At 51.7% G+C, this 12028-nt stretch overlaps 1 protein-coding gene across 1 annotated transcript; it reads right to left on the bottom strand.

The window, feature by feature from the left end:
- Positions 1-229: 229 nt before the first annotated feature.
- Positions 230-535, bottom strand: LOC136503556 (uncharacterized). Its single transcript, XM_066498596.1, has one exon. It carries the CDS (start codon positions 533-535, stop codon positions 230-232), a length of 306 nt encoding a protein of 101 aa, XP_066354693.1.
- Between the last annotated feature and the right edge of the window lie 11493 nt (positions 536-12028).

Raw genomic sequence — 12028 nt, 5'->3', positions numbered from 1 at the left:
AGTGGAATACCTCTCTGATGAATCTGGCTGCCAAGAGTTTGGTGATCTCTTTGCCTATGGCCATGTGTCTCACGTCATCGAAGCGACGCAGGCGCTGCTTGGTGGGCTTTGAGCCTAGGATGAGGCGCAGTGCGTGCTCGATGACCTCCCACGGTATGCCCAGCATGTCAGAAGGCTACCATGCGAAGACATCATGATTGGTGTGTAGAAAGTCGACAAGCTCGCATTCCTATTTGGCTGGGAGCTGGGTCCCAATCTGCATCGTCTTGGTTGGGTCAGTGGGGTCAATACCCACCGCCTTGGTTTCCTCAAGTGGGCGGAAGGCCGTCGAGGAGGTCGGTTTGTTGTAGTCCAGGACTGCTAGGGCTGATGGCTCCCTGAGCCACGGGAGCTCGGACGAGTTGACGATCACGATGGCGAGCTCAAAATGCTCACGGTCGCATGTGAAGGCATGCGAGAAGGCACTACTTACAGTGATGATGCCGTTTGGTCCCGACATCTTCAACTTGAGGTAGGTGTAGTTGGGGATCGCCATGAATTTGGCATAGCATGGACGCCCCAAGATAGCATGGTAGGATCCTAGAAAGTCCACCACTTCGAAGGTGAGGACCTCCGAGCGGAAGTTGGCTCGTTTGCCAAACATGACGGGTAGATCGATCTGCCCGAGCGGGTATACCTGCACTCCTAGGATCACCCCATAGAAGGGAGAACCCGCTAGGCGGAGTTCCAACTGGAGAATGCGCATGGCATCGAGGGTGTCGACGTGGAGGATGTTGAGGCCGCTGCCCCCGTCCATCAGCACCTTGGTGAGGCGCATCTTGCGGACGATAAGGTTGACGACGAGCAGGTAGCATCCCGGTCTTGCAACGTGGGAGGGATGGTCCCTTTGATCGAAGGTGATTGGAGATTCCGACCAGCTGAGGAAGAAAGGGGACAGACGTCTCAGTGGCGCATGCCTCCCTATAGCGCACCTTGTGCTGGCGCTTTATCCAGATGGCGTCGGACCCACCAAAGATCATGATGCATTCATCAGGTTCGAGGAAGCCATCTCCGTCCTTGCCTGTCGTGCCTCCTTTCTTGGCTACTGCCTCTTTGCCGTCTCCTTCTTTTGGCCTGCCGGCCTGTCAGAGGAAACATTTGAGGAGCTCATAGTCCTTGTAGAGGTGTTTGACGGGGTAGGCATGGTTGGTGCATGGACTGTCCATGAGTTTGTTGAAGTGGTCAGGCAGTCCCTGTTGGGGCTGCTTGCTCGTGCGATTAGCCACGGCGACCAACGTGGTGTTCTCTGATCGATGTCGATCCTTTTTGTTCTTCTTGCCCCTCTGTGTGGGGGGCCCCTCATCTTGGTCCGTGTGCTTGGCCTTGCCTTTGTCTTGGCCTCCGTTGAAGACCGCTCTGACTTCCTCCTCACCGGAGGAGTGGTTAGTGGCGACGTCGAGCAGGTCATAGGTGGTACGGAGCTTCAGGCAGCCAAGCTTGTGGATCAGGGACTCACGGTTTGTCCCGAAGAGGAATGCGCTGATGATGTCTATGTCGATGACACTAGGGAGGGAGTTGCATCATTGGGAGAATCTGCGGATGTAATCCCGCAGGGACTCACTGGGCTCCTGCTGGCAGCTCTTGAGGTCCTAGGAGTTTCTAGGGCGGACATACGTCCCCTAGAAATTTCCAATGAACACCCTCTTGAGGTCTGCCTAGTCGCGGATGCTGTCGTGTGGGAGGAATTCAAGCCATGCCTGAACACGTTCCCCCACACAGATGGGAAGATACTGAATGATGAAATAGTCATCATCCACCCCTCTGGCCCAACAGGCGAGCCGGAAGTCTTCGAGCCAAATACCGGGGTTCATCTCCCCGGTGTACTTGGTGATGTTGGTGGGCGGTCGAAAGCGCTGCGGGAATGATGCTCTCCGGATACACCGGTCAAAGGCCCATGGTCCCAGGCCCTCAGGGCTGGGACTCCGGTCATCAGGCCGGCGACCGTGCCTAGGGCTCATTTCACCGCTCCCCTCGATGGTTCGGCTAGGATCTATGTCGCCTGCTCTTACCGCCGCCCAGTGGGCATCATCATCGTGCCGGACCTAATGCCGGTTGTTGATGTTGCTGCAAGCGTCCTGGTGCGGACCGGTTCATTCGTGTACCGGCGGTCGGTGCGGGGTAAGCGCCAGGTCAGACTAGGCACGACTACTGCCTCTTGAGCCACACCTGGTGGCTCTAGCGGCGAGCGGATGGAGCGATCCATCTGGCGCATCCCCGTTCCCCCCGGTGGGGAGAGAGGGCACGTGTCGAAGTCGTGATATGAAGCTTTCCACCTGTTGAACAGCGACGGCTTCTACTAGAACCCAGAGGTTCTGGTAGACTGCCCGCTCCTAGGGGTTGACGGGCTCGGGAACGCCGTGTAGAAGCATTACTATAGCAGTGATGTTCTGGCTAGCCCGAGCGAACTGTGAGAGATCGTTCCCCTCGTTCATAATGTCGTGTTGGACCTGGCGGGCGCCACCCCTGGCGCCACCCACCAGGCCATGCGCATGGGGCCAACGTGCTGTACCGAGCACGCCGGCGCAGGCGGTGGCTGGTTCTGCCGCCGTTGTCGTAATTCTCCGGCGTGCTCTTGCGCAGACGCAAGGGCCCCCGCACGCGGGTCTAGAGCGGTGTGAGTCTACATAGACTCCACAACCACTAGCGGCTGTCCCAGAGCGTCCGCCATAGCATACTCTCGGGACGGACGGTGGTGAGGTGCCACATCGCTGATGCTGGAGCCGTCGCTTTCACCCTCATCATCCGAGAGTTCATGGAAAGTGGTAGGAGCGTAGCTCGCCATTCCCACGAATTCAGATGTGAGGGGGATGGCGCCAGCATCCTTCGGAGCCCCCGAGCGTATGCATCCACAGGGATGTGAGGCCATAGGGGAACCGATCGTACGGTGTTCTTGGCGTGGGCGATACGGTCCCTCAGGATGATCGGCGGGGAGATAGTAAATAAAGAGTAAATAACAGTATGCATATTACTTACAGTGGGGTTTGAGCAGAGAGTTTGCTTGGAATGAAGCGCAGATGCCACGTCGTTGAAGTCGTTGTGCGTCCTAAAGCCGATGGAGGGTACCCCTCTGACGGGTGCTAGGACGGGTGTCTCGTCGCGGAGGTTTAGTACGCCGAGCCGATCGGCAAAAAAGTCTAGGCTTCCAAAGCAGAAGGCCTGGGATGGCTCGAAGATGGGTGGAACCCACATCCCAATAGGTGGGAGTGCGGGAAACTCCAGTGAGCCATAGCGGATCGTATCGCCTAAGCATGCCATGGCGAATGTGGCGGAAAAGTGGGCCATCCGATGACCAAAAAGTGTTGAACGTACAACGTCTTCCCCACGGACGACGCCAACTGTCGGTGCAAAAAGTGACCAACAAGTGAATATTTGTAGTTGTGCCGTACATTGTGATCGGAGGTGGCGTAGCACTCAATGACGCAGTGGTTATACTGGTTCAGGCAACGTGCCCTACGTCCAGTTTGAGTCAATCGGTGACTTTATTCCTGAGCCTAGGTGCACGAAGTTTGCAGTGGGGTTACAAACGAGAAGGAGAGAGATGGGGGGTACAAGAGGTCCGGTCGGACTCTGGTCAGAGGGACCGAAAGCGACAGGCGCCCCGCTATGAGCTAAGTGTTCAAGCGCATGCTCGTGGTTCGAACCTGGTGGTTCTGTGGTTGTGTACTAGTGAACTTGATTGATCTAATGAATCTAGAATGACTTAGAGAGCTTGAATCAACCTGGGTTAACTGTCCCCTTTGGGAGAGGGTGCATCCCCTTTTATAGATGAAGGGGATGGCTTTACAAGTGATAGGGAGAGAGTACGTATGCTACTGAGCCTTGTTTGCCCACGACGGCGGGTGCAGGATAATGGTAGGCGCCCACAATACTATTGAGTGTCGGAGGCACATGGGAGGTTGCATCGTCTTGTTCGGGTATGGCAGATGTCAGTACCTGCTATACTATTGATGCCCAGAGGTATGTGAGTAATTTTACCATGTTCACTTGGTACGGTAAATGCCGGCGCCCACAACACTGTCGATGCCCAGAGGCATGTGGGGGTGCCTTACCATATGGGAGTTGATGGCGCCCACATTACTGTAGGGAAAAGGTCGGCGCCTACAACACTGTTTGGGCTCTGTTGTGCCAGGGATGGTCACTGGGTACTGCCTGGCAGGTGCACAGGGTATGGTCCCCGTATTATGGTTTTGACTTGTGCGCCCTGCCTTACTTTCTCCGAATGTTTCCTGGTCCTTACCGAGTGGGTGTCCCTAGTCGGCTTGTCCCAGTCTTCTCTAGTCACGCCAGTCGGAGAAGAGTAGTGAGCAGGGGCTTGGCGTATCCCCGGTCGGAGAGCACGGCGTCGAAGTCAGAAGCGGTGTTTTTGGCCAGGCCTTCCGATCGGAGAGGCCGTCCGGAGGCAGGCTGAAGACCGAAGTGAGCGCTCTGGTTAGAGAGGTGGGCCAGAATCAGAAAATGGGCGCTATTCCTCCTCGGCCTGGCCTTCCGGTCGGAGATTGGATCACTCTTCTGGCCTGTCGCTCAGGTATTCGGGCCGGCCCATGAGTTGCGCGCTGTCTGCTTGGGCCGAGCCTTTGCGGGGAAGCCGGTCCGCGAGGGACCTCGGGTCTATGAACCCGACACATTTACACAGGTGAACCAATGAGGCCAAGTGACACAAGATTTGCCTTGAGGTTTGGTTGCTTGCTGGCAACCTATGTCCCCGTTAAAGCGAGTCCTTTGACCGTTGCTTCGTAAAAGCTAGGAAAGCCCTCACGCTTGACCCTCAATGTGGGTGCTCGCAAGAGGAGCCAACCAATGAAGGCACTCCAACTTACCTTGAGATATCCACTAGTCACCCTTTGCGATCTCCCATGAGGGAGTACAAAACCCCTCACAATCACTTGAATTAAGCCACCAAACAATCACCAACATGGTGCTCAGCAACATAACCAACTCGAAGCCATCTAGGTGGTGGCAACCACCAAAAGTAACAAGAAAACCACAGCTACCACGCTTCTCTAGTGCTACAAGATGCAATCCAACTAAACAATTCTCTAGTGCCACAAGATGCAATCCAACTAAACAATGCACTAGATCACTCCTTAATCTCACCCAAATGTAATCACAAGCAAGCCTTATTGAGTGGAGTGTGTTCTTGAGCGCTATGAATGTGTAAGTATAAGCTAAGTGTGCTAAAAGACCAAAAATGCTGAGTCACCCTTTTATTTATAATCCACTCAAAGAAACTAGCTATTACACTATAGGTGGGCATTTTGCGGGATCACTGGAAAGCTCCAAGGGTCATCCAACGGCTATATTCAAACGGTCAAACAAGCAATTGAGGTGTTCTTTACTCTGGTGCCTTTTCTGCTAGTAGTGGATAAATCTGGTGGCCTCCCAAGCTCTATGGAATTTCAACAGAGAAGGACAAGGCTCGGGCGCATCCTCCGATGCTGCCTAGGGTTCCTGAGAGCTCCTGGGTATCACTGGAAAAGTCCAATGGGTCCCTAGTACCATCACCGAAGAAAGGATCATACCCTTTGAAATTTCTAGCGCTAACTTCGCCAACCTCCACGTGTCCACCCAGGAGCGCTTGCTCCAATGGTGGTGGCCTAGGGGCACCGGAGAAATCCAGTGACCCCTTGCTCAACACACGGAGTTAAGGAAGTCATGGGCTAGGGGGGGGGGGGGCTGAGCGCTTGCTCCGGTGCCCCTGAGGGCTAGGCACCGGGTAAATTCGGTGACCTACATACCAAACCCTCCTAACATCTCTCTCAAAAGTTTTTCAAATGTGCCAACTTCTCTCGCAGAGAGAGAGAGAGAGAGAGAGAGAGAGAGAGAGAGAGAGAGAGAGAGAGAGAGAGAGAGAGACTTTTAATCCGTCTCTGTGGGTTATCTCCCAAAAATGGATGTTTAGAGGCTTATTAGCTAGGGCTTCGAATGGACCAGGACATCTTAAAAGGCTTGCCTCTGCTATTGGATGTTTAGAGGTGATAGATTATTTTTTGTCTTTGTATGTAAATAAGTCATCTGCCTTTAAAAATCTTTTAGTATTTTAGAGACTGGGATACTTTAATCCAAAATCATCATTTTGTAGTTGTGCCTTCTTCCTGCTCCCTATCCCGACGGCCTAAGCACGTTGAACCAAACCCCCTACTTTTGGGGCAACCGAAGTAGTCAGTCATCTCCGATTTCTAATCGCAGAGGGCACACGTGCTAATGCCTTGAAGGGTTGTGTTACATCTTACATGTTCCTTGTGGCTTTCAAAGCATGATGAAGGCGAGGGTTATTTATGCAGTGAAGAAGGGCATTTGTGTAGCAATGTTTTTTGCCTTGTACTTTTTATCAGCCTTTTTGTTATCCCACCTTTCACCATTTTGCATTTACCTTCTTCTCTTTTTTCACTTAATATATATGCTGTTTTTTTAGACGAAAGAAGAATTATATTAGATCATAGCTGAGTACATCATCACGTTACAAGCACACTGGAATACACTACGTATATCTAGAACCTGATCATCTAAATTGTACCCACGCTTTGTATAGCCCAAAATCTCAACTCCAAATCTGTATGACGATTCATATAGATGACCGCACAGGCAAACACTCAGCAAAAAGCCTGAGAACATATGCCCAACGAAAGACGACCAACATTCCTATAGGTGAAGTGGAGAAACTTCTTCTTTCTTGTGTCTTCTTTCTTCTTCTTTCTGCCACCGAAGAATAAGAAATACTGATCTGAAACTTATTCTCCCTAGTCCTTCATTGTGGTCAGATCTAACCACAACAAAACGGAGAAGAGACCAGAGAAAATTATTCCATGACGGCGACATCATCTCTGCCTTGATGTCACCATCCGGAAAGCTAAGTCTCCATGTCTTCAAGCGGATGAAGTTGCCGACGCTAATGTCGCCCTCATCTTCAACAGAGCCGCCATGGAGAAAACGAATCCACCCTGCCCCCTCGCCGTCATCGGGAGGAGGAGGAGGAGGAGATAAACCCTAGTGCCAATAAACTTGGCATGGAAAGACTCTAACCCTAGATAACTCAATCTACTAGAAAACTTATAAAAAACGATTGATCCCAAGGGAGGGGGACCAACGGTGGTGGATGCGGAAGTGACAGCGGCGCTAGGGCGAGCGACTCGCTCACTTATATGCTGTATATGGGCTGCGTGCAAGCTAAACATGAATGTGCGTGTATAGCATCAAACTCTTGAGCTGTTTTTGTTGCAACTTTTTTACTCCTAAATTAATAAAAACCACATTGTTTTGATCATGTATATCCATCCAACTGCACTACTGCAGCACATATATTTGGGGATAGAGAGTGCGTGTTTGCTCACCTGTCTCTGCCCGGCATGGCCGGCTGGCCTGGTCGTGGCCAGCCTAGGCCCGGCTGACATGGTGCAAGCACTCTTGTTTGCTCCATTGAATCAAATGAGCCAGGCCAAACAGGGATTATGTTTGTTTCCCTGTACCACGTGTTATGCTCACCTTGCATCCAAGAAGTGGTAGCATTACCACACAATCCTTCCCTTCTCTATCCTTGTAGTCATTTCATCGAACACACTGCGGGTCTGCTTGGACGAGGCAGAGCGGCGGCCACGAGCTCCGACACCCAGGTCCTCCTTGCTGGCCGCGCGCTCAGGTCCTCCTTACCGGCCTCGCGGTTGAGGACGACGAGCAGCACCGCGTCGTGGAGCCGCTCGAATTGGTTCGCGTCCTTGGCCCCATCGCATGGCATCCCACCACCTCCTCCAGCTGCTGCTGCTGCCGCGGCGCCGCCGAGGAGTCCGCGTCGAGGTACTCCGGGGAGGCCGTGAGGACGGCGGCACAGAAGAGGAGGTGTGTGGTGGGGTGGTGGGCACGTCACCGGCAGGCAAAAGGAGGAAGCCGCGCGACGGTGAAGGAGAAGCGAACGGAGAAGAGAGGAGGTGAGGCCGGGAGGTGACGAGCTCGCGCACCGTGTGCTCCGTCTCGCTCCGCCGAGCCGGGCCACCAAGAAACGAACCCCCTGGTCGTTTCCTGGGAGCCAGGCTGCAGACTGCTTTGAGCAGCGTGCGAGCCCGGCCAGGGAGCGGGCCACGGACGGCAAACACGGGCCGCTGCAGCTGGGGAGCGCGAGCCACCGTCCGGGCCAGGGTCGCAAACGCGCCCTAATTGTTCCTGAGCTTCTATGTATAATACACACGACAATAATAAATATCTTGTACATATTCAGCAACGAGCAATTCATTATAGATATTATTGCTTTGACATTTGGAGGGTAAATGTGGAATTGCCATCCAATTGTTGAAGAATTTGATACGTGAGTTTGGACGACGGAGCTACTAACTGCTAAAATGCTACCTACTCTTTGAAAACAATGTCCAATTACACAATTTTGTTTATATATAAGAAATGACATTTATTTTTTATTTGCTCTTTGTAGACCTGAGTTCCAGTTCAACAACATGGACGTCAGTGTCGTATACGACATCTGCTTTAAAAGAACTAAGATAATACCCTGCGCGTTGCTGTAAGAATTTTATAATATCCTACGTAAGAGGAAATTACTGTACATAAGAAGCATCAAGCTACAAATCCCTCGCACCAATGAAATCAACTGGCTCGGGCAAGCAAAAGTTCGATTTAATCATTATACATACAGCTTGTGCAGCCCAAGCATCTTGGTTACTAACTAAAATTTTGAAACTTGAAAGATTGATCAAAAACAATTTACGTGATGCAAAGCCAGCAAATGACATTCAATTGAAAAAGCAAATAAACAATTCTCAATCCGTACTTCATCGCTGGGCTTGTCGACAAATTCTGGTGGTTCACCTGACCAAAAAAAAAATGTGGCGTGTGGATCAACAGTGTGGGCACCGCTGATATAATAGTAAGATCCACCCAGAGGAAGGAAGCACCGTAGCATTACCATCCACGCTGATTTTTAGATAAAAGAAGGCTAGACAATGATCTTTCGTACGCCCACAGTGGCAGAGAGATGGAATAAAATTGAGATAAGTGTAGACAACAATTGAACCGATATTTCTAATTAAATTAATTATCTATAATTAAATGGTACAAAAGGCGTGATAAAAAATATTAAGCTAATGCTTGGTGCTTGCTGAACAAAAAAACAAACAAACAATAAGCAATTAATAAGAAACAAAGAATGGATAAGATTAAGGGCCTGTTTAGCATAACTTCACCAAGAAAGATGGTCATGAAGCTAAACCCCTCCAAAAAGCCTTCATTGGTGAAGCTGAGAGCTGTGCCAAACGGTCCTGAATAAACAATCAAGAGATCCGCTTATCAGATGAGATCATGCTCGGCGCTCAGCTGTAGACAGCTCCTGCTCGAGTTGAACCACGACATAGTATAGCGACACCTGTGATGATGATGTGATTGGCTTCTTTTTGTGCAGTGGCTATCGCCCGAACGTCCAGACGGACACCTGGGCCCTGTTTAGTTCTCCTTCAAAACGCTAAATCTTTCAAGATTCTCCGTCACATCGAATCTTTGACGCATGCATGAAGCATTAAATATAAATAAAAAATAAAACTAATTACACAGTTTAGACGAAATCCACGAGACGAATCTTTTAAGCCTAATTAGACTATTATTGGACACTAATTGCCAACCAAACTGGCCCCCACGTCTGGATGCCCACGTCTACTGCTCCATTTCCCTCCCGCGCCCACGTCCAAGAACCTTCGCGCCTGCATGCACATGGGGCCACGCGTCCCTGCCTCCATCCCCCTCTGACGTTGTGTTCGGCTGGCCATTGGCTGCAGCAGCTCCGCGCGCTCTTCGGCCACCGCTCCGCTGCGGTAGGCTGGAGGCCGCTCGGCCGGCCGTCGGCTGCAGCTACCCGCTCTCTCCAGCCACCACCGTGGAGGAGGTGCAGACCAATGCTGAGCTAGGAAGCCTTCTCACTTCTCAGAGGACCTAATGTTCTTCCGTGGCAAGCTACCTTTCAGCTAAAACATGTGCAACATCAGATCTACTTTTACAACATCCAGACGAAACACAATACTAGATCTACTTTTGCAACGTCCAGACGAAACACTTGCAACAAACGTCTGAAGACAGATGAACACTTGAAACATACGCTTGAAATATGCATGTATAGCCATAGCAACATATGCAACATCTAGATCTATTTTTATTACATCCAGATGAAACACTTGCAACATACGTCTGAAACGCCTGAAACACTTGAAACATGCGTGTATAGCCATAACAACATATGCAACATCCAGATGAAACACTTGAAACATAGGTTTCAAACAACTGAAACATTTGAAACATAGGGTTGCAACATACGTATATAGCCATTGCAACATACGCAACATCTTTGATCTACTTTTGCAATATCCAGATGAAACACTTGAAACATAAGTCTGAAATGCCCGAAACACTTGAAACACGGCATCGCCGGTGGCCACGGCCTACCTGGATGGGAACTGCGGTAGCCAGCAAGCTCAGGTTAGGCAGGACATTGGGAACAACAGCCTAGCATACACCCAGGCGCAGGCGTAGGCCTGTCTTCGGCCGGCCGCGGGAGACGTTGTCCGGACCAGGGACGAGACGACCTCCTCGTAGTGTTGCGGGGGTGGTGGTGATGGTGCAGTGAACGTCGTGGCCGCGACGGGCGAGACAGACTGGGGTTCGACGGGGGATAAGGCGCGGTGTGGTGGGGGATGGGGCGCGACATGACGCGGGATGGGGGCGCGCCATGGGGGATGGCCGCGGCGGCAAGGTGGAGTGGGGCGGGCGGACGGCGGCACGGCGCGGTGAAGCCGTGACGGCGCAAGGCGGTCAGGAATTTTTTTTATGAGAGGCAGGTTAAGCGGAGTGGGAAGACGCGTCCGGTCAAGATGAACGCCCGCGTCTAAGTGTGTCCGTTCTTTTTGCAGTTGTGCACGGCGAATGAGGTGGAGGCTTGAAGCATGAAGACCAGAGAAGATAAACATTTGATGATGTGGCATCACGAGAAGCTAGAGAAATATTATATTGGAGTACAAAATTTGAATTGTTCCATTTGATTTATGCCACATGTAGTAATGTATAGATAGCTTTATGTCTGGTCAACTTGATTCATCCCGGAAGAGATGCATGATGACTAAATCCGCGTGCTAAGATCAAGTTAGTCAATAACGTAACTGGATACTTCATCCATCGCATAAAATCCTATCCGATCCACACAAAATTTTGAATTTTGAATTTACAAAAACATTAAACTCAAATATAAACCCACCTGCACATTGAAATGTCCAAATGAGAAATTAAATTCGACTATCCCATCCAATAATTTCACTCATTTGCATGCTATATATACCCTCCCTGCACTTCGTCATGCACCCACAGTACGTCTCCAAGGAGAATTGATTCACATAGTAACACAGAATGTCAAGAACCTTGCTCTCCTTACGCTCTTGTTCGCTTCCATGGCTTTTCACCACCTGCGTCCATGGGCGGGGTGACCGCGCCCATCTATTGGGCCGGGGTTGGAAAAGCCAAGCTCGCTGTCCCCTCGGCCGCGTTCGACCTCCGGCAGGTCGCGGCGGCGACGTGGGCGGGCACGCCCCGCTCACGAACCTCGTCGACGTGGTTTACCGGGCGCGCGCTGAGGGCGCAGCTGGCGCGGCAAGCTGGGCACCAGCCTCGTGCAGCCGCCGGCCGGGACGACAGGGTCGTTCGACCTGTGCGTGACTGCGTGGCGCTGCAAGACGCCGACAGGTTGGTGCCCCCGCTGGTGCTGCACTTCAGCGGCGGCGCCGACTTGGTGGTGTCGCCGGCGAACTACGTACTGGGCGCCCGTGGACACGGCCACGGCGTGCATGGTGGTGGTCAGCTCGGTCGCCCGCAAGTCGTTGCCGATGAACGAGACGACCGTCATCGGCAACTACATGCAGCAGAACATGCACGTGCTCTACGACCTCGCCGGAGGAGCGTGTAAGAACCAGAAGTAAGGAAGGGTTTGCCTTGGCCATGGCATTCCGTGTCCTATGTA

This window comes from Miscanthus floridulus, chromosome 14 (assembly GCF_019320115.1).
Source record: "Miscanthus floridulus cultivar M001 chromosome 14, ASM1932011v1, whole genome shotgun sequence".
Classification (NCBI taxonomy): Eukaryota; Viridiplantae; Streptophyta; class Magnoliopsida; order Poales; family Poaceae; genus Miscanthus; species Miscanthus floridulus.
This window is presented reverse-complemented; position numbering and strand designations above follow the sequence as displayed.